This window comes from Trichomonascus vanleenenianus, assembly GCF_965637985.1.
Source record: "Trichomonascus vanleenenianus strain CLIB 3782 genome assembly, contig: TRVA0_011S, whole genome shotgun sequence".
Classification (NCBI taxonomy): domain Eukaryota; kingdom Fungi; phylum Ascomycota; class Dipodascomycetes; order Dipodascales; family Trichomonascaceae; genus Blastobotrys; species Blastobotrys vanleenenianus.
Genome location: NW_027481876.1, coordinates 253,587 through 279,154, shown reverse-complemented (window position 1 = coordinate 279,154; position 25,568 = coordinate 253,587). Strand labels below are relative to the sequence as shown.

Genomic DNA, 25,568 nt, shown 5'->3' with positions numbered 1-25,568 from the left:
GGGTGCTGCGGATAAGCCAACGGTCGTGCAGGGTGCATAGTTCGGTGCATGCGGCTAATGGAGACAGGCCCGAGACCACGGGTTTTGATGATAAGACGGTGGAAATTCAACCCGAGTGGTCGACTCTGGTTCGTATCACATGCGGAGAGTAGTTATTATACTGCTATACATTCGAGTATAAAAAGCCTAGGGTTTTTTTGAACATCCAAGCAAATCAACATCAAACAAATGCCTTCTTACCAAGTTTACCACGTTATTAACGCTCAGAATAAGATCCCGCTGTGGACTTATGACAAGCGTGTCGGGCTCTACGAGTCGTACCTCCAGTTCAAGCGCGGGGACATGTCCAAGCCAGGCTACCGCAACTACGCGGGGTATTTGGACCAGATCCGGCCTTACCTTGTAGCGTCCAAGGTTGTGCATTTCGCCGTAGCCGACGACCACTCTTTTGGGTTCCAGGAGCTCAAATACGTTCATTCTCGTGGTCGCGTCGTTGTGTCTTCTGATGGCTGGTGGGCGAAGACCGACGACCGCGGCTCGGTGATGAGTGGCCTAGCCTGGATCGAAGACGAGCAGGAGCGGCTATACCATGCGCAGCGAAGGGGAACTGAGCTTCAGCAATGGGGCGACATTTACGCCTACAATTGATAATATCCTAATGGATGAATTATGAGTTATGAGTTACGCCCCCTGTTCCCCTGTATTCAATGACTAGCTAATTGTTTAATTGTAATGGTATGGTATGCATTTATAGATATAGACTACTTAATCTTGAGCTGTTTTTCTCATCTGCGATGTACGTACTTCCAGTTTACAATCATTATCAACTTTTGCTCTGTTCAAACAGCACATTCCAACGCTGTACTCCCTTAATCAAACATTCCCCACCTGGAATTATTTCCGATCTTTTCAATCGTCAACCCCTTGATCGCTCATCTCCCGGTATATCCGACCTCTCCAATCTACCAATTATTTTCAATCTTTTCATGTGGCCAGTGCGCTTTTAATCATTCACGACTTAGGCCATCGTCGGTCACCTTCCAAGACTGCATCGATGTGACATGCCGTTAACGATCAATGCGATATGCTGTGATAACCGCTTGTGTATGCACACTTCAGCGATACTTCGTCATACATATCGGCGTCCGGGGAACGCTAATGCCGGGGAGGGTCCGTACCCTTTCCATTTCAAAAATGCTAATGCCTTGCTAATAAGCCTCAATTGCTGGCATTTATATAAACCTATTAACTTCTGCTGTATATAGCAGGCTATTATTGAATAGGGGATTGGTTGCCAAAGACTAGTCCCCTGTTTGGGCTACGCTAAGCGGAGGGGAACCGTCATGTGCGCCGCTTATAAGCCATTGATATGCACCACCGGTGGAAATAAACAGTGTTGTCCCCTGGATAGGTCTGCATGCGTTCAAATTGATACGCGTATCCTATTCGAGATGAATTCCGCTATTCGAGCGCATGGCAAGTACTCATTAACGCACGATAACGATTGTACCTTGATAACCCAGCCTATCACACGACTTGCCACTACCAATTACCCTATGGGATCTTAACGCCTTATGTGACGTCTTCTGACAAATTATTGGCCACTTCCAAACCCCCTTATGATGAGGAGGGCACTGTTAAGACCGGTTTAAGGATAAACGCCGCATGCCGCACGACGCCGCACGACGCCGCACGAACCACGTGACAATTGCGCCACATTAACGGGGTTTCACCAAAATTTTTCCGGTAGAGACATGGAAGAATTCCCTCCTTTGCAAGCAAAAAGTCGTGTGTAGATTCTTTGCGCATTTATTTCGTCATCTTTTTTTATAAGTCCACTTTAAAAGAGAGGAGCCGTCTAGTGGTGTGGCGAATATAAATATTACTATAAAACGGGACCTCGAAGGTTGTGTGAGCGTGCAGTTAAACATCACCGACATTTCCAGGGGGCAGGTAAAAATTACTAATAACACCAATAAATAGTCGCTTAAAGACTACTAGCAACTCCCTTCGTTTTAGAATCAGTTAGACAAGAACACAAAGTTGAAAATGTTCAACTCGACGGCTACGGAAGCCCCGGCGATAGAGAAGTTTATGAAGCCAGACCTCTTGCCGTGGATGTCCGATGCACACCTGGCACTGGTGTTACCGCTGGTGATGTACTGGAGCATGGGGCTGGGCTTTTATCTCATCGACCGGTTCGAGCTGTGTGAAAAATACCGGCTTCACACCCCCAAGGAGCTGTCGTCGCGCAATCGATGCTCGGTACGCGAGGTTCTACGGGCTGTGTTTGTCCAGCACGCGATCCAGACCCTTGCCGGGCTTGCGCTCGACTATTTTGAGCCGCCCCAGTACACTGGCCACGAGCAATACGAGATGTGGAAGCTGGCGAACCGGCTCGGCGTGTCCCACGAAGTTGCGTTTGCTGTCTACTACGGGCTCATCCCAGCGGCCAAGATCTTCATGGCCTTCTTCATCATGGATACCTGGCAGTACATGCTTCACCGGTTCATGCATCAGAACAAGTTTTTGTACCGGCATCTGCATTCGGTTCACCATCGGCTCTACGTTCCATATGCCTTTGGCGCATTATATAACTCGCTGCTGGAAGGGTTCCTATTGGACACCCTCGGAGCAGGCATTGCTCACCTGGCCACGGGCCTGACGACTCGGGAGTCGATCATTTTCTATACTGTCTCGACGATGAAGACTGTCGACGACCACTGTGGGTACGAGCTGCCGTTTGACCCGTTCCAGGTGCTCTTCCCGAACAATGCCGTGTACCACGATATCCATCACCAGCAGTTTGGCATCAAGACGAACTTCTCGCAGCCCTTCTTCATTCATTGGGACTCGCTGTTCAAGACCCGCTACGCATCCACAAAGACCTATGCCGCCCAGCAGAGAAAGATCCGTCTCGACCGGTACACCCAGCTCCAGGCCTCCAAGGCCGAGAAAAAGACCCAATAATTTCCCTCTCCCCCTGCGCTTCTCTGCGTATAACTTATTAATATGTGTATAATACTACTAATTGGCCTAATATAATGCATCCATCCTCTTTACAAGTCGGCTTGTTACACCGTAACAAAACCTCCCAACAGCCACATTAAACCGGACTTGTTACAGTGTAACAAATGTTACACAGTCCTCTACTGATTTGGGGGGACCAATTATACTAGTACTAGCCGTGGTGTGCATTCGAGGGCCAGCCCTCGAGCTCCCGTAGCTGGGGGCCAGCGCCCAGACCCCCGTATGGTTATAACGTAACAATTATTTCCTTACACTGTAAACTCCCAGCCCGTTACAAAACTCCCGTTACCTGGTACAATATGTGTAACAAGGCTTAACAAACTGCCTAAATCTCCGCGAAGCGGAGCCCCAGGGGGGTTTGGGGGGACCAGTCCCCCCAATTGCTACTCTAGCAGTAATATTCGAGGGCCAGTACGCGTGCGAAGTGGGAAAGCCTGTGTAGGAGGTAATGAATACTTCAATTAACTTGGGTAGCTCCGCTTGGCGGAGATGTCTTTGATGGCACCAGCCTGCATAATTGAACTGCATAACGCGCCACACCACACCATCACACCACACGATTTCGCGATGAATACCCGGCACCACTACGGGGCCCCAGGGCGCTCTAATGAGGGTCGAGGATTGGCAGGGCAGGGGTCGTGCGGCGCAGTTTGTGCGGCTCAGAGATCAGCGCACGGCGTGGGTGGGGCGCGCGAGGTGTGGGACGATGGTGTGGAGAGTTGGAACAAAGGGGAGCCACCATAATCGATTGAAATTGGGCAGACCACCCTTATCAAAGAAAGCGCCATGTCGAACAGTTCCACGGCGTCGAACGACAGCTCTACGAGATCAGGGCAACAGCGGCGAGCGTCGATTGCCGACATGCTCTCCACGCCGCCGCCACTGAGTCAGCGGACACGGCGGTTCAGCTCGGCGAGCGACGACAGCGTCGAGGCCGACTGGCACGACATCCCGCTGACGGACATTGTGCAGAAGGAGAAGCTCGTCTTTGTCGACTCGGAGGCGAGCGTTGAAGAGGCGTTTGACATGCTCGAGGCGCGCGGGTTCACAAGCCTCCCCATTAAGTATAGAGGCGGCGAAAAGGACGAGCCGCAGCCGTCTGCAGCCGCACCGCCCACTGCGGCAACCGCGCCGCGCCAGGTCGAGGCATTGCGCATTATGGGAATTGGCTCGGTGGATCTCCACGGCATAGGCCACACGTTCGACTACGCCGACCTCAATGCGTACCTGCTGCTGGTTCTGGGCCACCTCGAGCCCGTTGAGCAGTCGCAGGAGGTGCAGCGCCAGGTGGCAAAGGCCCGCTCGGGTGAGCCCGTGCCCGTCAAGTTCGTGTCCGAGCTCGGAATTAAGGATCCGTTTGTCACGGTACCGTCGAGCGCGACGGTGGCCACGGCGTGTGAGATTCTTGGTAATGGCGTGCACAGACTTACCGTGACGGACGAGGGCGATCCCCGTGAATTGGTGGGCATCTTGTCGCAGCGGCGACTCATTCGGTTCATTTGGGAGAACGGGCGGCTATTCAAGGACTTGGAGGGCTTATTCCAGACTCCGCTCGACGAATTGAGCATCGGGTCGTCCAATGTCATTACAATTGGTGAGGACGAGCCGGTAATTGACGCTCTGCGCAAGATGCACCTCGAGCAAGTGTCGTCTGTTGCCGTTATTGATAAGGATAACTGTTTGTTGGGCAACATTTCAGTGGTGGACGTGCGGCTCGTGACCAAGGCTTCCCAGTCGCCGTATCTACGCTACACGTGCAAGCAGTTTATGACGGTTATATTATCGAATCGCGGACTTATCAATGGTAAGGACTCGTTCCCAGTGTTCCACGTGTTCCCGGACTCGACTCTGGGCCGTACAATTGCTAAGCTGGTCGCGACCAAGGCCCACCGGTTGTGGATCGTGCAGCCGAGCTCCGACTCAGGCATTTCCAACGGTCAGCTGATTGGCGTTGTGTCACTGACTGACATCCTGTCGCTGTTTGCGCGCAAGGCGGGCCGGCTTGATCTTGATCCGGCGTCAGCGCGCCAGCACCGGCGAAGGTCCAGCACTTCGTCCGCGGTCATTGCACAGGACGTTCGCCGGGCCCGCTCGGATTCACGGGGGTCTTCTAGCTTTCTGCGGTAGTCCCGAGTTCTACTAGTTTTATGAGGTTGTCCCCCGAAGTCTTCTATCCTTGTGAGGTAGTCCCCTGGGGTCTTCTAACTTTATGAGATTGTCCATCTGTAGTGGTTATAGATTTAACATTATCAGTTTTTTGTACTCGTTTTAATCATCGGGAAGCAGGATATAATATTGTTCACTGTCGAGTAGATTTCTTGGTGACATCAACATTGGCATCTTATTAGACTTTCCGCTAAACTTTATCGGTCCAAAGCGGTATATAGTTTTGGTTACAGTGTAAAAATTGCGTAACAAAGCGGTCGTTGGGAATTGTTACAGCCATTTGTAACACAATCCTTTTAACGTTACAAAATTTTTATTACCGTACAGTATTTCCGGGAATTAGGTACCGTAGTTACAGAATTACTAAAAGTACGGTACCACGATAATATCAGGCACTATAACGACTAAGTTGGGTAAGTTGAAGCTAATTCAATTTACTGGAATTCCAAAGGTACATCTGTGGCTCAGTACTCAGCGTATTTGCCAATTGACTATCAACAGCATCCAATCAGAATACTAACGGAGATTGTTGAAGTACGATTTTGAATGGAATTTATCAAGTTTGTAGTTGACGCCGAATCACCCAGGGGCCAACGATCGCCTTTCAGAATTATTGGTACATAGGGAAATTAGCACTAAGTATCAATTAAAGACACCCTGATTAGTTATGATAGATCGAAGTTATTAGGAGATTTCAGCAGCTTCATGCTATTCAAAAGCTCATGTACATCATTGCAAAATGGAACCTCTGACCCACGGATGTACCCTAAATCAATCTCATAAGTCCTGAAGTGCTCCTTGAAGTCCAGATCTGGGTCATAGGAAACCCTGTGCATGTACGGATAAACAGCATCCATTTGGCACTGATAATAACCTGAGGTCGATAGCGATTCGAGACCTGGACAACGCTTCACAAGCCATTTGATAAGAGCTTTCATCGACTTGGAATCAACGAGAGGCAGTTGCAACCTAATAATGCGTGCTTTGGGTGAGCATGCCATAAACTCGAAAAGACTGAGAAGGTAGTTCCGATATTCACTCCAATCGTGCTTGTCGCATTTGCAAATTTTCAAGAGCCTGATCTCTTTCTTAACGTTGCAAACGAGTGGCGCAATTTGCTTGAGCACACTGCTATGCCCGGAGTCGAGGCCAAATGCGTCTAGAGACTTTGTCAACTGCCGTAACGTCCGAAGAACTCGCTCGTTAAGAGGAGACTTATCGTGAAAATATTTCAACAATAGCTCTCTAAGGTGTGGAAAATCAAAGCTAACCGGTTCTATTAATGACGCGGCGTGCAAATTGAGCTGGGTGACAAACTTGCTGGATACGGTAATCAATTCGGAGGTACCCATCGACAGATCGCAGCTATAAAGAAACTCAAATATGGATACATGCTCTGGCAGAGTAACGTGCCCGGATTCGCAGAATCCTGCTGCAAGATATCGAACTCTCGGACATGCCTGAAGAAGCTCTTCAAATTCATTTCGCGGGACAAGTCCACCTAGATTGAGGTACGAGACATATTCCATCAACTGTTCCGTTTCATCGATGTGTCCTAGCTCAGATACTACTAGATGTGCCTCAATCGACGTGGTAATTGACTCGAGCAGCTTGAATGTTTGTATGAGATTCTGCTCTAACCCGCCTTTGAAAGAAACCATATCAATGAAACTTAGTGTCAGCTTGTTTTCCTGAGCAGTGACCTTAACCTCGTCTAGCAACCCCGTTCCAACCGCGTCGGACGAGAATGTTTCATTGTCAAGGAGGAAGACAACATTCGAAGCACATCTCATTGCGAGTTTGATGACCCTCACAAACTGCGCGCCATCGCAATCGACAAGCTTGTTGTGGCGCACTATCACTGTCAACTTGTTCAAGTAAGCGGCCGCTGCGGAAATTATCTCGAACGCTTCACCAATGTGGCGATGCGTTACCATTAGAGTGCACGGTACTATAGCTTTACGGAAAGACGTAACAAGTAAATGACTCCACCTTCGCCTGCCGGCGATATTGCGGAACAGGCGGCAAGTGAGATGGGCGCTATCTAAGTCGAGACCAAGGTGGTCGAAAACAAGCTCCCATATCTCCCAGGGGCATTTATCAAGGCAGTTCACGCTGTTCAAGTTCTCCACAACACTGTTTGAGTTCTTCGTTCTTTTGTTTCGGTTCTTTGCACCTTTCTTCCGGTATTTCGTGCCCTGTTTCATCTTTATAACGTTGGCTTTTGTGAAGTGGATAATATGAGAGTGATTTAAGAGTTGTACTAGTCACGCTGGCTCGTCACTTTGTAAACAATTCATGTGTGGGTGGGCGTCAATTATAGTTTCGGTATGGAGATAGAGGCACCAGTTGAGCTTATCCCGCGTGTCAGTATATAAATTGAAGTCTGCGCAATGGAGACAACAGAGAAATGAAATAGAAGCATATCAAAAGAGTCCTCAAAATGGGGCTTACATACCAACTCGGTTGGGGCTATAGAAATGATTAGACATTTAAATCACTGCTTCAATACGCCGTTCATTTCACTGTTTGAATCTAAACAAGCAACTGCACGATCTGTGATGGTTCACTCAATCTGTAGCACTAATCACAACCACTATCTACGATGGGTTTGCATCAATTTATCGGAGAACCAGTCCCCAAATCCTTAATTAGAATGCGTGAATATGTACATACAATTATCTTTTCCATTGAAGAACCTCTGCGTGGCCACGAGGGATTCAAATTTGCTCCGGTTAGCCGTAGGTCAAATGGGTTCTCCTCACTGTAGTCTTCGTCCTTGGAATGGTTAAAATGGATCCTCGTACGGGTCCTCCTCATCATAATCGTCGTCTTTTTCAAACTGGTACACAATTGCGCCGCCCTGGGCGCCGCCGTCGCCAAACTCTTGTGCGCTGAGGAATGGCAGATCAACGTTCTCCCTGGCCTGCTTCTGCTTATCTGTAGTCGTAAGATTAAATGTGGCAAGCCCCTGGAGCAGCGATGGGTCTTCCTCGACGTCTTCCTGCTGCTCTTTGGCGACATATGTGATCTCATGGGTCACAGAATTAACAGTATACACTGCGACCATGGACCGGCCCGACCGCCGGCGGTGGACCAGCTCGCACTCATATAATCGCTGGTTACAGCTCCCTACGGGCAATTCGAGCCGATCAAGCTTGTATTCTCGCTTCTCCTCCTCGTGAATGTCTCCTTTTATTGGGCGCACAGTAATGCAGGTCGTAGCTAAATAGGACGCCAGGGTCACCGGAGCAGGTCTGCTATTGCGCGATCGTATCGCCGAGGGCAGGCTCGTATGCATTGTCGCCACGAGAGTCACGTTCTGCCGCACCAGAGCCATGAGGAACGCGGTGAGCTTGTCCGTAGGTACATACGCCAAGGTGTCGACGAAGACGACAGTTCGCGACCCCTTGACTTTCTCAGCGACCATCTGAGCAATCTGTGCCGCTCCGAGGCCCTGGCATTCAATCACATGGGCTGTCTCCGGCGGGTTTACCGTCTCGAAGGAGAGGAAGACTGTGTTGGTCCCCTTGGGCACCCGGTGGAGTATCTCGCGCACTAACAGCTCCCCCGACTGAGCGACTGAGTCGCGGACCAGCAGGAAAGGTGTGTAGTCTTTCAGCGACAGGATGCGCCCCAGCAGGACGGCATTATGCTGGTGAACCACAGGCATCGAACAACTGCTTTGAAAAGAATTTGACGAGATCTTCGGACCTCCCAACTTATCGACGACAATCTTATCAATCAAACCCAGAAGTAATGGGTGTGCACGGACTATGGCAGATTGTGGCCCCAGCGGCCAAGCCGATCCCTGTAGAGAGTCTCCAGGACTCGCGGCTAGCCGTGGATGCCTCGATCTGGATTTACCAGTTCATGAAGGCGGTCCGGGATGCTAACGGCGAGCCGGTGCCGCACGCGCACATCGTGGGTTTCTACCGGCGAATCTGCAAGCTGCTCTATTTAGGAGTCAAGCCAGTGTTTGTATTTGATGGAGCAGCTCCAGCTCTCAAGCAGAGGACCGTGGCGAGACGGCGGGAGCGGCGGGAGGGCCGCCGCGAGAGTGCCAGGCACACTGCGGCAAAGATCCTCACCAAGCAGCTCCATACCAAGGCTATGAAGCCGGAGAAGAAGAAGCTGGCGGACCAGGAGTTTGTATATTACGATGAGCGTGACACGGGGAAAAGCGAAAAGCCGTTTAGACCCATGGATCAGTACCACTTGCCGGAGGTGGACGATATCCACGCCTTTGCCGACCAGAACGACCCGCGGTTAATGACGGAGCAGGAGCTGACTGAGTATGCTGAGGAGTTCCAGCATCAATTGAGTAGTGGGCTCTACGATACGTCGGAAGTTGACTTTGATTCCGAGGAATTCAAGCAGCTTCCGCTGGCGACTCAGTACCAATTGGTTAATACCGCGCGACTACGGTCGAGGCTGAGGATGGGATATAGTGCCGAGCAGCTCGACCAGCGGTTCCCAGACCGGTTGGAGTTCTCACGGTTCCAGATCGAGCGCGTGGTGCAGCGAAACTATTTGACGCAGAAGATCATGAACATTGTGGGGATGGACGACGATGTCGCTGCGGGGAAGCGTATTGTAAGCGATAAGGACCGCGAGTATGTGCTTCAGAAAGTGGAGGGCGGATACACTCTCGCGTTTCACGGGGGAGGAGAAGACACGAAGAAGCCAATTGTTCTGGACGAGCTGAGTAATGAGGAGGATCTGGATGAAGAAAATCAAGATGAGGAAGAAGACCTCGAGTGGGAGGACGTGCCCCTGCAGGAGGCTCCTATTCAGGAGACTAAAATCAGTAAGGAGAAGGACAATGATTCCATGCCCGTCGTATTGCCAGAGAGCTTAATGGGATTTGAAACGCAGCTGCAGCGGCAGAGGCTTGCAGAGAAGGCCTCGAGCAGCAAGCATGGCGCCACTACGGAGACTGGTCGACCTGGGTTCACGCCGTTCATGAATGCATTTGTTACAAAGCCGCACGCTACCAACGAGCCAGAAACTAGCGAAGAAGCTACGAAGATTACAAACGACCATAATATCGAAGAAGACGATCTGTTTGGCTCGAGTTCGCTGGTAGGCGACAAGCCGTTGTTGGAGCGTGCATCGGAGCCTGCTCCGCCGTGGTTCCTGCAGCAGAGGCATGCGTTGAAACAAGATGAAACGGCCCGGCAGATGAGTCGCGAGCTGGCCATGGAAATGGGCATTGATGTGGATGACCAGGAGGACCAGCAGGAGGTGGAAGAGGTGAGGGTCTTGGATCAGGGACCGGCAGTGCATGCAGATGATACGACCACAATGGACGAAACGAGACAGCGTGATAACAATGTAGGTCAAGGGGATACGAATAATGTTCCTGTCGATCTCGTTAATCGTCAAGCTGTGGACGATCAAACTGTGGACGATAGTAAAGATCTGATTGTGGAAAAAATCGTGGAAAATCAAATCGAGGACGATAGTAAAAATCAAATTGTCGCAGATCAAGCTGTGGACTATGGAAAAGATCAGATTGTCGCAGATCAAGCTGTGGACGATAAAGATCGAACAGTGGAAGAACAAATCAGGGAGAATGATACAGCAGAAGAGAAGGAAGCGATAACGGCCGCTAACGGCGGCCAGGCGCAGCTGGAACAGGCGGAGTTGGCTGAACAGGAAGAGCTATATGCAGCGGAGGAGGACGAAAATCTCGTCGATCAAATGATCGAGGAGATTGAGGACGCTCAGCAGTTTGTCCAACAACATTCCAAGCCTAGTGTTACTACTACAAAGTCTACGGGGGGGATGGGTACTCCGACCTCTATGGTGGTTAGTGCTCCAAAGATTACCGGAGTTGAATCGGCAAAGGATAACCGGGCTAGGCAGATGATGGATAGTGAAATTGCATTGCTGCGCCGCCAGCATCGCAACGAAGTGCGGGATGCGAGCGAAGTTTCATCGACCATGATCGAAGATTGCCAGCACCTGCTACAGCTGTTTGGAATCCCCTACATTACGGCCCCAATGGAAGCCGAGGCTCAGTGCGGCGAGCTAGTAATGCTAGGACTGGCCGACGGCATTGTCACCGACGACTCGGACTGCTTCCTGTTTGGCGGAACCCGCGTCTTCAAGAACATGTTCAACCAGGCCAAGTGGGTCGAATGCTACGAGACGGTTGACTTTGAGCGCATGTTCAATCTCAGCCGCACCAAGCTCATCGAGCTGGCTCTGCTGCTGGGCAGCGACTACACCGACGGTCTGCCCGGGATCGGTCCCGTAACCGCCATGGAGCTTTTGGCCGACTTTGAGTCCCTTGGTGAGTTCCGCACCTGGTGGCTCGAGGTCCAGGCAAGTCCGGCCCGCGCCAGCCAGCGAGAGGCCTCTACGTTCCGCGATCGGTTCAAAAAGCGTCATCTCACCCGGCTGTGGCTCCCCGAGCACTTCCCACCCCAAGTCGTGATAGACGCCTACCAGGCACCCGAAGTCGATCCGGATCCTACGGCGTTTGTCTGGGGCAAGCCCGACCTCGACGGCCTGCGCAAATTCCTCCACGCTAGCACCGGGTGGCCCAAGGGTACCATTGACGAGATGCTATTACCGGTGATCCGCGAGATGAACCGCCCCAAGACGACCCAGAAGTCGATCCACGACTACTTCACCGCCAACAACCCTGCCGCGGCGCCGCAGGAGATCTCCTCGGGGGCCACCGGCAAGCGCATGCTCACCGCCATGGAAAAACTTGCGGCCAAGAAGAAGCGTAAGAAGCATGCCTAACGCGAAACCAACCCGCGCATCACTCATACATCTCGAAGGAATGAGAGAGTGAGAGAGATGCACCGTGCATTTGCTGCAAATTTTTTTCTTTTGCTGGTGTCTCATTAGTGCCGGTTTCCAATGGTTTTATTACACACTCATTTTGAACTGGCCAAACAAACATTTCCTAAAACCTGCCTTTCTACCACATACTCAACAAAGTCCCTGGAGGATCTACTTCGAAGCTGGCCTTTCGTTATTTATTATATTTTTCACCCAAGTCGCTCCTTTAAAAACCCGGTTAACGTAAATTATGACGACCAAATCAGTATCGGCATCTACGCTCAAGACGTGGATCGAGGCCCGCGAGCCGGTGGCCATAGTCGACGTGCGGGACTCTGACCGCATCGGGGGGCATATCCGAGGCTCTGTTAACGTGCCGTCGATTTCCTTCCTGTCCTCGCTGCCCAAGCTTGAGCAGCATCTTCAGAGCTACCCGCGAGTCGTTTTCCATTGCCAGTTGTCGCAACAGCGAGGGCCGACCTGTGCGAAGCAGTATGCGCGGCACATTCATCCGCGGGCCCAGGAGGTCTATGTGCTCTCGGGCGGGTTCCAGGAGTGGGCCCGTAAGTACGGCCGTGACTCGCGGGTGACGGAGAGCTTTGTGGCTGACATCTACGAGTATTGATCAAGGGCTGGCCCCGGTTATTTATGATTATGATGATAGATGTATAATGTTCTTACCCCATCCATTACTGTAGACTCCATCCCGTAGCTAGTCCTCGTATCGTAGCTAGTAGTCGCGGTAGCTTGTCATCATTTCGTTTCTAGTCCCTCTATCGTAATCTATTTAACAATATCCAATAAGCAAGTGGTTATTTGCTATCAGGGTCGGCAAGGTACGGGAACTCACTGATAACATGTTTTGTATAAGGTGGGTGTTTTGGCATTGGTCTCATTTATTACGCTGTTACTGACAGGTTGTTACATTGTTACGGAAGCGTTGTGAGGATGTAACGGGACTTGTAACAGGCTGTTGGGAGTTCGAGATGCTGTAACAAAGATGTCTAGACCGGGGAGACGTTATCCATTAGCAAGATTAGGCTCCCACAATTTTTTTGGGATCTTACAATTTACCACAATGAATAAGGCATTGAAAACGGCCCAATCAAATACATAGCAGTTGTCAGAATCTATTGTTATCCATTTGGAGAGCTTCCAGAATATAGAGGGCTATTGCTGTTCACATTCGTATTGGGAACACAAGTACCCTAAACCAGTTGTTCAAATCAGAAGCCCTATCTAGATAACAGAGACGCTTCGATTTCGCGTTTTAATTATACTGGTACAGCCTTTATGGTCTGCAGTTTTTTTCCAGTGGCATCGCTAAATGTTGTTACGACCACTTGTTAATCATTAAAAGTTCATTTCAATTGAGGCGAAAGGAATTCAATTATCAATAGAATGGGATCACTGCTTACTTCAAATTTAAACGCTGGTACTACGCTACCAATATTGGGCCGATTCAAAATCAATCACTGCCTTCAAGATCTGCTATGAACTTGTTGCAGAAGGTCTCTACGATACCGCAGTACTCAATTGAATGACCGGTCCTTTTATTAAGAGTAATATTAAAGAACTGGAAATCTCAGTTGTATTGAAAAGTGTCAAACATGGTTAGAGGTGTATAGCTATTGACTGAGCCTCCAGCAGCTACTAACACTATTAAATCAATTGCTATGAATGCTTCGTCAGTTGCAATATCGCGTCAACTGGCATATCACAATGCCATATGAATGATTGATGATCTTTTAACAATTAACGAACTTTTAACGGATGCTCTTCTTGATAATTAATGATCCTCGGGCTCGGGACTCGAGTTCCTAGGCGATGGAGTAATGCTCTGGTCCATCTTACGCGACACCCATCCCTTTACATTGCCAAAAAAGGACCCGGACCCGCCAGTGTACTTCGATGCAAAGTCGGTGACTGGGGAATCGTTGCCCGCCCGCTTCTTCTTGCGATTGCGCGGCAGCCGACTGGCCACGTACCCCAGCAACTCCGAGTACATATCTCGTGACGCCCCCTCAAGCCCCTTCTCCCGGTAGCTATCGCGGAACCGGTCCACGTGCCGCTTCAGGTCGAGCTCGTTCTTCTTGAGCCACGACACATTGAGGTCCTTGCGCGACGCACCCCGCGCAAAGTTGCGCATCAAATACTTGTCGTAGTCCCTGATGATCTTGGTGATGATGTCCGACGTCGAGATGCCCTCGGTGCGCTGCGTCGTCAGAAACATGCCTTTTTCCTTGACAAACCGGTATATATCATCATCCCCGGCCGACGCGTACGGAAGGTCATCGTGCGCGACGTAGTCAATCTTATGCTCGTCCAGAAACTCCTGCGTCAGCGTCCACGGCGCGTTCTCAATCACCTCGTCCACCCACTTGCAGTGCCGCAGCGACTCAGCCCGCTGGTAGTCCGCCAGCACCGTCAGGCCCTTGTGCCGGTGCGTTTCGACATCGCTAGGGACGCCACATATCAGCACCGCGTTGGGAAGTGCCTTCTTGGCCTGCTCCAATTGCTTCATGTGCCCCAGGTGGAACAGATCAAACACGCCGTCCGCGTACACTCGCACGGGGCGGTCTGTCGGCGGCAGGTTGAACTTGTACCCCCGCGGTCGCAGCTTCCTCAGCTCCGCGGGTATCTCCTCGTCGAGCTTCTTCTCGCGCAGGGCCCGCGCCTCGTCCTGGGCCGCCTCCCGCTGGCGCTGCTCTTCAGACTTGACCCGCTGCTTTTTGGCCGGCGGCTCGTCCTCACCAGACCGACTCGACTCGGAAAAACTGTCGTCGTACCCGTCGCTCACGTAGGTAAGCTCATCCTCCTCCTCCGCGGACTCTTCCTCGCGCTTGTGCTTCATTGTAGGCGGTTGTGTCGATAACGGGGGGGGTGGATACTGTGTCGGCCGGTTTTAAAATTGCACGACACAACCCAACTCATAGGGGGGCTCCGACGAGCTCTCGTTGGACAATCCCCACACCTGCCAGACCCTGTTTTTCCTTGTGTAAAACTCGCTTATTTCTTGTGGTTTGGCGTGGTTGGTCGGTTGGTGGGTTATTAAAGCTATTTAGGTACGTTGGTACCTTATTGGTTATCAAGATTTAGTAGCGTTCAAGAGCTAGTACCACACTACAGCAGTGTATTGAGTAAATGGCTCAGACCTCCTAGTAATAGCTTTAATTGTAACAATTGATTTCTGGCTCATGGTAGCTTTGAAGTATTGGCTACTTTAGACGGTTTCTTCTGCGAAGCGGTTGAACTTAACTACAGTTGAAGCCAATGGCTTTCAACCACCGGTTATAGGACCAGTAGTAGCTGATCAACAGTTGATATTGCACTAGTACGCTCAAAACCATATATATAACCTACCCTAAAAGCTTTTAAAGTACCCTACTGGCTCACGAATCAACAGCAACTGATAGTACTGTAACGTTGAATCTTGTAACGAATTACTGTCACTGACTGACTGTAACAAACTCCCATCTCTCTCCCAGAACTAGTTACAGCATTTTGTTACAGTGCTGCCGGACTGTATTTGCTTTTACTCTTGTATAGGTAGCCGATTATGTACCACGTCAATCATGATATCCACCGCACGGCAGTGCCCTAGGGGGGTTCAGTGGGACTGGTCCCCCATTAGTACTAGCAGAGTGTATTCGAGGGCCAGCCCTCGAGCTCCCGTAGCTGGGGGCTAGCCCCCAGACCCCCGCATCTTGGTTACAACAAACTCCCAACCTGTAACAAAACACCCGTAACAGTGCGTTACAAACTTTCAATCTGTAATAAAACTCACAAAATGCGTAACAAATATCCTTCATCTCAGCTCTCAAAATCTCCACGAAGCAGAGCCCCAGGGACCAGTCCCCCCATTAATACTACCAGAGCGTATTCTACAAACGGATATGTGTATATCAATTGCACATTGTTCAAATACTAATCAATTAGAGCCCTTTTCGTACAGCCAAGGGCAATGAGTGGGAATACCGTAATCGCGGAGATAATCTGGATTATGGGTGGTAATGGGGAGTTGAGTCAGAAGACTCCATATAAAATATTCCTGGAAATATAATCTTCATATCAATTGGCTCCCGCAGTCGTATCGAATTTGTGTAATTGATTAGATTTTAAGTCCTTCGTCTTGAAACTACTCTTTCCAAACTTGGCCCAGTTTGTTAGGCATCGTGCTAATAACAACTCTTGCTTCCTCCAAAAGAGGATGATCAGTTAACGCGGAGATCTGTAACATGACGGGGGTTTGGGGGCAGGGCCCCCTACTACGAGAGCTCGAGGGCTGGCCCTCGAATACTTTTTGCTAGTGTGCGGATATTCGTAGCAATTTAAAGAGGGACAATTTCTATCTAGGAACAACCTGGGAACTAAATCTCATTAATATAAGCATAGACTCTGGAAGATCTATAGTAATTCATTGAATTGACCCAGAGGGGACCCCCCCTATTGAGGTAGTCCAAAGAACATTACTACCTATAGTAGTAAAACTGACCCAGGGGGACAAACGAGATAAGCGACAATGCATATTCCTTTTATTGATCTAGCGATATCTAACAGTCAAGTTTGGTAAGCCCCCATCAGCGATTCGCGGCCCGTGGAGTATCACCGCGCAGCGGTGCCCCAGGGGGAGTGTTTGTATCGGATGAGAGGATGGTTCCCCGTATATTGAGGGTACGTAATCTATGGCGATGCATGCAGGGGGGAATGAAAGTTATGCGAGTCTCGAGTCGTTGGTAAAAGTCCAGCCACCAAACTGCTGCTGGACCGATTCCGAGAGGTAAAAGTCCTTGTCGACGACGCTATCGGTAGGCTCCTCCGAGGTGAACTCCTGGTCAAAGTTGGATGTATCAGTGGCGGACTCGACGGCGGGCTTGAACGGAGCGGCGTACTTCTTGGCCATGAGGCGCTTCCAGTCTATCTGCGCAAAGAACGGGTGGGCCTTGATGTCGGCGGCGCCGTTGATGCCGAGCCGTTTTTCCGGGTCGCGGTTGAGCAGGCCCGTCAGCAGCGAGCGCGCCTCGCGGTCCATGTCCTCTGGGAACCGTAGTGGCTCCTGCAGGATCTTGCGGTACATCTCGTTGGTGTCCTGGTCGTAGAACGGCGGCAGGCCGGTGAGCATCTCGTAAAACAGCACGCCCAGCGTCCACCAGTCCACGACCTTGGTGTACCCTTTACAAAGCAGCAGCTCGGGCGCCAAATACTCGGGGGTACCGCAGAACGTGTTGGTCTTCTCCTGGCCCGCCATGTTGAGCTTGCACAGGCCAAAGTCGCACAGCGCAATATGGCCCGTGTAATCGAGCAAAATGTTCTCCGGCTTGAGGTCACGGTAAATGACATTGTACTCGTGCAGACACTCGAGCGCGCACAGCAGCTCCGCCGTGTAGAACCGCGACCGGTTCAAGTCGAACCGGCCCTCGCTCTGCAAGTGATGGAACAGCTCCCCACCATTGACGAACGCCAGTACCAGGTACAGCTTCTCGGGGGACTGGAACGAGAACTTCAACGGTACAATGAACGGGTTGTCGATCTGGGCCAGTACCGTACGCTCGGCGAGCGTGTGGTTGACCTCGGACCGCGACACAATGTGCGCCTTGCGAATCGTCTTGAGCGCGTATATCTGCTGCGTATCAATCTTGCGCACCTGCATCACCTTTCCAAACGATCCCTTGCCCACAACCTTGAGCAGATCAAAGTCTTCAATGGTGAGGTGCTTGTTGGTGCGGTTAGGCGTGAACTTGACCGTCAGTGAGATCTGGCCTCCACCTCCGCTGCTCAGCGTCATCCACTCGTCGGCCAGCGTCTTGGTCCCGGTAGCCCCTGCGCTCTCAGCGCCCATTTCTACTTTGCACGAGCCCAGGAACACGTCCTCGTACCGTCTACGGGGCTTACCGGCGTCATCCTTGTCAGGTACGGAGCCCGCCAGGGAGGAAGCCCCAGTATGGCTCGAGCTGAGGCCGCCAGACGCGGCGGATGCAATGGGGAACCTCGCAAACAGCTGAACGTTGAGCGTCTCTACCCGCGAAACGTCAAAGTTGGACACTTTTTCCCACACGGGGCTGTCGACGGTGCCCGAGTGCGCGTCGAGAATGATCTGCGTCTTGTCGTACTCAAGCACCAGGTAGATAGGCGGCCGGCGCCTCTCACCGGGGCGCTTCTGGTGGAGCGGCGTCCTCAGGGAGCCTGGCTTGCGTGGTGAGGCCGAGGACCCCAGTGACGACGAGTAGTAATAATGTGCCATCTGGGCGTGCGACTGCGGCAGCGACAGGCCCTTGGCCTTGTGGATCGACACCGAGAGCAGCCCAGGCTTGACTGATGACGTAGAGCTCGACTCTTCCATCTTGGTAGTGACCTCAGGTTGGGGGGTGCTATTACTAGTAGCGGTGTGCGAGGTGAGAGTACTAGCGGAAGGGTGGTGTGAGAAGGGGGAAGGGTGGTGGTGATGGTGGTGATGATTCAGGAGTGAAGGGTGAGAAGGCTCCTCCTGCTGGGTGAGCGTTTTGGAGGAGCTTTGCTTCGTTTGGACAGATGCAGACCCGCCCGCAGGGGCATCTGCGGCAGGCCGCTGGGGAGGTGGCCGAAGCGTGTCGCCGCGCGACTTCCGCTGGGGCGAAGTCGTTACTGACGGCAGTGACAGGTTGGAGAGCGACTTGGTCACCTCTTTCTCGTCTTCGGTCACCTGGGGCGCCGTCTTCTTGCCTCCGAACCCAAACGAGCTGTCCTTTAGTTCTGTTTAGCCACGTTAGTCTTATCCTGTTACAAATCCCGCATATCGCCCCCCTTAAACGTTTGTTATAGCTTGCTTAAGACTCATAACACAGCCGATAATGGGGTCCCCACCAATAATAATACGTACTCTTGAGATTCCACGTCGACATCTCGTCCGTTGCTCCGTCGATATTCCCTTCTTCTCTATCTCCTCCTGTATGGGCAATATCGGGGTTGGTTTTGGGGTGTGGGTTTTTCGCATCGTCAACCGGGCCGTCCCATTCGGGGTGCCGCATGGGGAAGGTTCCGTCCCGGCACACCGCCTCCTTTCCCCCCTGTCTCCATTAACCCGTACCCGGCGCAATTGCTACTGTAGCTATCTATAGTGTGCGATAGGGTTGTGCGGAGCGCTATACGTAATTGAGTGATCAGAAATACTGTATTCAGGGGCTTCGGTACATTATTGTATTATTGGATCGTCAGTAATATGCGGACGTGCTTGTCGGTGCCTGGTTATGCACAAGCGCTGTACAGCGTATACGACTGTCAACTGAATTACTCGTATTTTACTAAATACATTCTACACCTTCTGAGTCTCCCAAGACTTGGGCTGTACCTTAATTCTAGTGATGTACTGGTAAGTTATAGTGTAGTAAGCATGGCAAGCTGCAGTGACGTGTATTACAGTGTATAGCAGTGTACTACAGCAGCATGGGAGTGATATATATTACTGTATGGGAAGATACACTGTATAACCGGATGGATGGAGCTATCGAGGAAATTAAAGGTTCTTAATAGAGCAGTGGTATGTGCATCGTACTGTACGAACGTATGATCTGTGGAGCACCCGGGAATACAATATATTAAATCTGTACAATAATACGCCGATCAGACACATCTGAAACACCAACAATACCATTTAAGCCGTCACCGTATAGAGTTTTTCCGTATAAATCCTCCAAACTTATAACCTCCAAACTTAATCGGGGAGAGTTTTAAAACCGCAAATTTATTACGTCTTTTAGCAATTCACCAGGAAATCGCAAGATTGTGTGATCGTCTAAGTAATTTCGCGCAACAGAAGACCTCCATTCCAATCAGATCGTCCTTTATGGCGCCAAAAAAAAAAAAAAATACAGATCGTAGCGCCTGATACGTTACAGATACAATCACAAAGTACCTAAGTAAACGTTGGATGTGAAACCGCCTGAATCGTAATCGGCGATGACGTTTTCGCCGATTGATCCCATGGCGATACTTGGAATAAACACCACCATATATCAACAGTACCAACTGGGAATGGTATATTTACATTTCAGTACAACGCTGTCAGTCTAGGCAGTTGGCAGATGTACATACTGCACTGTAGTTCTAGAAATACACTACGTATAAGTATGATAAATGATGATATAACGCATACATTCCAGATCGCCGATCAAAGTTCCAGCACACCCCCTTGCTAGGAAGCAGGTGCCAACAGCCCCAGCTGCTGATGCTCAGGCGGCCAGTACCACCCACTGTTCATTCCAACTGCATGACAAGAGAGATCCCAGGAGTACTGGGGCCCCATTTGTAAAGAGCAGCCGCACGGGCTGGCTGCCTGATTCGTGGAAACCAAACATTCCTCGCCCAGGAGTAGCAAAAAGACGAAGCCCAATGCTGGGGCCACGGTAGTGGAATGTGAACGGGGACAGGAGAGGAGTGAGGGGGCTTGTATCATTCTTTGCCATACCATTATATATCTCATCGACGCGCTCGAGTAGCATCCAAATATATTCTACCCGACCTATTTCACCACCCACCTTTGAACCTTGGGTTCATGTTTCAAAAGGCAAGACAATAAACAACTGGGTTGGTCATTGAGAACGCGAAGGGACTCATCCGGAGAAACAGCCAGCTCCTTCACACGACTTAGGCTTCAATTGTAAATCTTCACCACTCTTCATCATCATCAACCGTCGCCATCACCAGTTATCGTTCATCATCATTCATCATCACCAACCATTACTCATCGTCCGTTTATCGCACATCACCAAATAAGTAGGTAACCCAAATAATAATGGTGAATGGGGCGCACAACGCGTACGCGGGGTCTAACCGCGACTCCATTGTGTCCAATTCGTCTGCTCGCAAAACCAAGACCCAGGTTGGCCCCTGGCGACTCGGGCGCACGCTCGGACGAGGGTCCTCTGGCCGCGTGCGTCTCGCGAAGCACTGCGTGACGGGCCAGCTCGCGGCGGTCAAGATCGTGCCCAAGTCCATCGTCGGGCTCGACGAGAACAACAATGGCACGCTGCCGTACGGCATCGAGCGCGAGGTCATCATCATGAAGCTCATCGAGCACCCCAACGTCATGGGCCTCTACGACGTCTGGGAGAACAAAGGCGAGCTCTACCTCATCCTGGAGTACATCGAAGGAGGCGAACTGTTTGACTATCTCATCAACAAGGGAAGCCTCGACGAGCGAGAGGCCGTAACCTACTTCCGCCAGATCATCCAGGGAGTCCAGTATTGCCACTCGTTTGGCATCTGCCACCGCGACCTCAAGCCCGAGAATCTCCTGCTGGACAAGTACCGCAACATCAAGATCGCCGACTTTGGCATGGCAGCGCTGGAGACTACTAAAATGCTCGAAACCTCCTGCGGCTCGCCGCATTATGCATCTCCAGAAATCGTGGCCGGCCGCAATTACCACGGCGGGCCCAGTGATATCTGGTCCTGTGGAGTTATCCTTTTTGCATTGCTGACGGGCCATCTGCCGTTTGACGACGAGAACATCCGCCGGCTACTCCAGAAAGTCCAGACCGGCCGGTACGAGATGCCCCAGCGGCTGTCGCCTTACGCCAAGGACCTCATAGCTCGAATGCTTCGCCTTAAACCAGAGGACCGAATCACCATCCCCGAGATCCTCAGCCACCCGCTGCTGCGAAAGTACCCAGACAGACGGCCAAACAAGCCGAGACTGCCTCCGGCCAATGCTTGCCATATTGACGTACATTTCCCGGTACGGTCGCGAGACGAAGTGGACCCAGAGATTGCAAAGAATCTCCAGACCCTGTGGCACGGTGAAGACAAAGAACGCATCATTGACCGGCTCTTGGCTCCAGAGCTCAATTCCGAGAAGACCTTCTATTGCCTGCTAATGAAGTACTCGCGGGACCATTCAAAGCACGCCAAGCAGACTTCCACCTCTAATGCTCGGCCAGCAGCACATGTCAAAACACATTCGAGGAACGGGTCGAAGTCATCTACCATTACTGCGTCCTCGGCGAAAAAGCGGTCAGTCACTTTCCACTCGCGGAAGAGATCCTCCAATTCTATCCACATGAGCACAAGTAGCTCAACGGTCAACCGACGTGAATCGTTTACCAAGCCGAGAAGGCAACAGGCATCGCAGCGACAACAGCATCAGCACGAGCGTCAGTATCAACAGGAGCGCCAGCAACATTACCAGGAGACGTATCAGCAGCACCCGCAAGAGCCCCAGCCAATTATTAGCGCCTCTCCGCCGTCGCCAATTCAACAGCAACCGCCGCGACGGCAACACGTCCCGGAATACATCTACGAGAACCGAGCGAGTGTTGAGCTTGCATCGCTATGTGAGCAGGCATTCAGTTTCGAGACTCCAGCGTCTGCTGTCCCCGACCTCCAATACTCCAAGCCACGCAACTATCGCGACTTGCAAAGCCGCTCTGCCTCCGACCCTGCACGAGAGGCACAGCCGGTTTCCGTTGTTGAGCGTCGGGCGTTCACAGCCGTTGATCGCTCAGGGAGTGCTCAAATGGACCGACGGACTAGCGTCTTGGACCCGCGCTATTCCACTGCTTCTTCTGCTTCGACTGCGACAGCTGCGACTTATACTACCGCCACTACCGTAGCGACGAGCACTGACGGCTATTCCTTGCCAATGATATTTGAAGAGGACCGGTTTGCAGATGCGGAGGAGAACAATAGCGCGTTTCTGATGTACCACGACGCAGAGAACGCTGTCGATGAACTCTACAAGACGCTGAGGGTCAATGCCACCATTGAGAAGCACGACTCGCGGTTGCGAATCTCCCAGATTATGAAAACAGACAGCTTTGCCGAGCGAGCCCGACAACAGAGAAAGTCATCTCTTCAGTATACCATCTCTCCACCACCGCATTCGCCGCTTCCACCGCCTCCTCCACCAGTGCATAGTCGACAGCCGCAGCCGCAGCCACAGCATCCACGACAGCCACGACCCACGAGCCGGGTTGAACCGTATTCGGCTTACCACACTCCAGCCACCGAGCAGGCCCAGCTTGTTCAACTTGTCAAGCCTGCTCAGCTTGTTCAACATGTCCCAGTAAAGTCTCCTAACCCGGCTGCGACTCGACCGCAGGGCCCTCGACCAGCTCCGCCGGAATTGCGCATGGATTACCAGCGACAGCCATTGAAAGCCAAGAATGTCAACGCTACTGTGGCAGTAGAGCCAGCCAAAGGTGAGCCTCGGCAGATCCAGGAAAAGAAGTCGCTTTTTCGCAAGTTCTCAAGAGTTAATCATACGACCGACACGCCCAAGCCAGCGAGCCCTGTCCCTAATAGCCCGACCGAGCCACGGCAGAACTGGTTCATGAAAATGCTTTCTGCCCCAGCGCCTGCACCAGCCTCCTCTAGGTCTGTTTACTCGTCCATGTCTGTGGTTACACTTAGGCACGCAATTCTTGACACGCTCCATTCATGGCAGCAGTTCGGCATAACTCGTGTCGCCGAAGACGAACAGGCGTCCGTTATTAGATGCGTTGTGTCCTCGAAGAATGTCCTCAGAACCCGCTCAGCGCGATTCAAAATCCACGTGGATGCACGCAGTGACGGAGGTGCCTGCGTCACTTTTGTGCGAGAGAAGGGCTCTCCAGTCACTTTTGATCGGTTCGTATCAGAGATGCAGAATTCATTGGACCAGTTTACAAACCAGCATGTTCGAACACAGCGAAACGTTGCCACAGGCCGTATTCCAAGACCGGTTTATGGTCTTGTTTGATACTAAACAATAATTTTTAATATAGACTACTAATGACGTATGAGGATATGTTGTATTACCGTAATAGATCTTTCAACTGGCTAGTAATGATCACGGGCGCTAGATAGACTGATTGGATACGACCTAAAGGAAGGTATTGGTACACGTCAAACTCAGGAGTAGTGGAAGTCGGGTATAGGTAGCACTAATGTTTAATATATAGAATATAAAGAATATAAGAATATAATAGAATATAAGGGAGAAAGAGGTACTTATCTAAAGGAAGATATTACCAGTAGTACACGTCAAACTCAGGAGACTACTGCTAGTAAAGCAAGTACCAGGTAGTGGAAGTCGGCTATCGGTAGCTAGCACTAACGTTGAAGAAGTCAAAATTTTATGACGGTAGAGGATATGTGCTCACAATGTCGTGCGGAACCTCTTAATGTTCAACGCCAACAACTGCGCCTTAACATTCTAGCAAGTATGATCCGATTCCATGCGGTGCATTCACATTTATGCAGTCACCGAACATTAGCTCGTCCTGTGAGTACGCTGCTACTAGATGCGCGCAGTGGTTATCACGGAATACACTGAATGTACAACCGGCTTGTGGTGCCGTTATTGGTCTGATACCACCAATCATTTGTGCTGCACTTTCACCGACGCAGCCCCACGCGGTACGCATAGTATACTGTTGTAAAGGTGAGCTACACTGGTTGACTCCTGGTTCTTGATTATACACTTCGTACAAGATTGCATCTTGCGCAACTGGTATAGCAGTCTGTGTTGGCTCTGGTAGTTCTGCAGTGCTGCTTGTCAAACTTGAAGCCTGTGTTGTCTGGGTACTCCCTTGGTGAGCCGTACTAGTCACACTTTGAGTAACACTGTCGGCACTACCTGAGACAGATGATGTTGGTGTAGAACTACCGATCAAACTTGAAGTCTGTGTTGTCTGGGTACTCCCTTGGTGAGCCGTACTAGTCACACTTTGAGTAACACTGTCGGCATTACCTGAGGCAGATGATGTTGGTGTAGAGCCTATAGTTGAACTGCTTGCGAATGTCACACTAACCTTTTTATTGCATACATTGGCTGCGGCTGCCACCGTGAGCAACGTAGCGATTACCAACTCTGTTTTCAATAGCATTTTGATTGACGTCAAGTTGAGCTAACCAGTGTAGACCTAGAGGCCAGAAGTTGAACTAAAAATTAAATAAAGGTGAACAAAAAAGAGGGAAAATAGTGGTAAATTTATATTTTTTGGCAGAGGAAAGAGCGGCCCGAGGACACTCTTTCGCAACATCTTGGCGTTCAATGTCCCGAGCATACATCAATGCATCATGTACCAGGTAGTTTGCAGCGGGTTCGAATTACGGATAATTATTTAGTTATGAAAGAATCATAGGTGCATGGGGCCGGAATTGCAGTTAATCACTCAATTGTAGGTTTAACGCGTTATCTTCTCTTTGTATGCTACTCAATGGCAATTAGATATCTAATGGATAAGTGACTCAAGTAATTTGAACTCTTATTTACTTTATATGTTGATTTATCGGCAAAAAAACCAAAGTATTACTACCTAGTTAATCAATATACGAAAGTAACAGTGGTAAGACCTCCTGAATGTAATAGGCTTTTCCCTCATGTAATTGGCCCCTTCTAGCTTCCTATGTGATGTACCCCGTTATGGTATTCTTCGATTTGAAACAGCATAAATAGCATGTCTTCCGGCGTACATATGTACAGTACTCTTCCATGGGATCTAAGCTCACACGTACATATATTCGGCGCAAATATGCATATACTGTAGAACAAATGCATGACAATGCAGCCTTTCAGAGAAGGCTAAAGGGTGGCATTCACCAGTCTAGACCAT

At 50.7% G+C, this 25,568-nt stretch overlaps 9 protein-coding genes across 9 annotated transcripts; 5 read left to right on the top strand and 4 right to left on the bottom strand.

Annotated features, from left to right (window-relative positions):
* Window positions 1-228: 228 nt before the first annotated feature.
* TRVA0_011S02894 (uncharacterized protein) lies at window positions 229-648 on the top strand (the record flags this gene model as incomplete). The annotated part of the gene is made up of 1 exon (XM_076683909.1): window positions 229-648. The coding sequence occupies one exon, from the start codon at window positions 229-231 to the stop codon at window positions 646-648; it is 420 nt and encodes a 139-aa protein (XP_076541956.1).
* Window positions 649-2,049: 1,401 nt separating this feature from the next.
* Window positions 2,050-2,970, top strand: SUR2 (sphingosine hydroxylase; the record flags this gene model as incomplete). The annotated part of the gene is made up of 1 exon (XM_076683908.1): window positions 2,050-2,970. The coding sequence occupies one exon, from the start codon at window positions 2,050-2,052 to the stop codon at window positions 2,968-2,970; it is 921 nt and encodes a 306-aa protein (XP_076541955.1).
* A 921-nt stretch (window positions 2,971-3,891) lies between these two features.
* Window positions 3,892-5,157, top strand: SDS24 (CBS domain-containing protein; the record flags this gene model as incomplete). The annotated part of the gene is made up of 1 exon (XM_076683907.1): window positions 3,892-5,157. The coding sequence occupies one exon, from the start codon at window positions 3,892-3,894 to the stop codon at window positions 5,155-5,157; it is 1,266 nt and encodes a 421-aa protein (XP_076541954.1).
* Window positions 5,158-5,861: 704 nt separating this feature from the next.
* Window positions 5,862-7,403, bottom strand: TRVA0_011S02828 (uncharacterized protein; the record flags this gene model as incomplete). The annotated part of the gene is made up of 1 exon (XM_076683906.1): window positions 5,862-7,403. The coding sequence occupies one exon, from the start codon at window positions 7,401-7,403 to the stop codon at window positions 5,862-5,864; it is 1,542 nt and encodes a 513-aa protein (XP_076541953.1).
* Window positions 7,404-7,984: 581 nt separating this feature from the next.
* On the bottom strand, window positions 7,985-8,869 carry IKI1 (Elongator subunit IKI1; the record flags this gene model as incomplete). The annotated part of the gene is made up of 1 exon (XM_076683905.1): window positions 7,985-8,869. One exon carries the CDS (start codon window positions 8,867-8,869, stop codon window positions 7,985-7,987), a length of 885 nt encoding a protein of 294 aa, XP_076541952.1.
* Window positions 8,870-8,955: 86 nt separating this feature from the next.
* RAD2 (ssDNA endodeoxyribonuclease RAD2) lies at window positions 8,956-11,955 on the top strand (the record flags this gene model as incomplete). The annotated part of the gene is made up of 1 exon (XM_076683904.1): window positions 8,956-11,955. One exon carries the CDS (start codon window positions 8,956-8,958, stop codon window positions 11,953-11,955), a length of 3,000 nt encoding a protein of 999 aa, XP_076541951.1.
* A 1,831-nt stretch (window positions 11,956-13,786) lies between these two features.
* On the bottom strand, window positions 13,787-14,851 carry PCT1 (choline-phosphate cytidylyltransferase; the record flags this gene model as incomplete). Its single annotated transcript, XM_076683903.1, has 1 exon — window positions 13,787-14,851. One exon carries the CDS (start codon window positions 14,849-14,851, stop codon window positions 13,787-13,789), a length of 1,065 nt encoding a protein of 354 aa, XP_076541950.1.
* A 1,860-nt stretch (window positions 14,852-16,711) lies between these two features.
* On the bottom strand, window positions 16,712-19,001 carry YPK1 (serine/threonine-protein kinase Ypk1p; the record flags this gene model as incomplete). The annotated part of the gene is made up of 2 exons (XM_076683902.1): window positions 16,712-18,726; window positions 18,854-19,001. The coding sequence occupies 2 exons, from the start codon at window positions 18,999-19,001 to the stop codon at window positions 16,712-16,714; spliced, it is 2,163 nt and encodes a 720-aa protein (XP_076541949.1).
* A 1,763-nt stretch (window positions 19,002-20,764) lies between these two features.
* On the top strand, window positions 20,765-23,710 carry KCC4 (putative serine/threonine-protein kinase Kcc4p; the record flags this gene model as incomplete). The annotated part of the gene is made up of 1 exon (XM_076683901.1): window positions 20,765-23,710. One exon carries the CDS (start codon window positions 20,765-20,767, stop codon window positions 23,708-23,710), a length of 2,946 nt encoding a protein of 981 aa, XP_076541948.1.
* Between the last annotated feature and the right edge of the window lie 1,858 nt (window positions 23,711-25,568).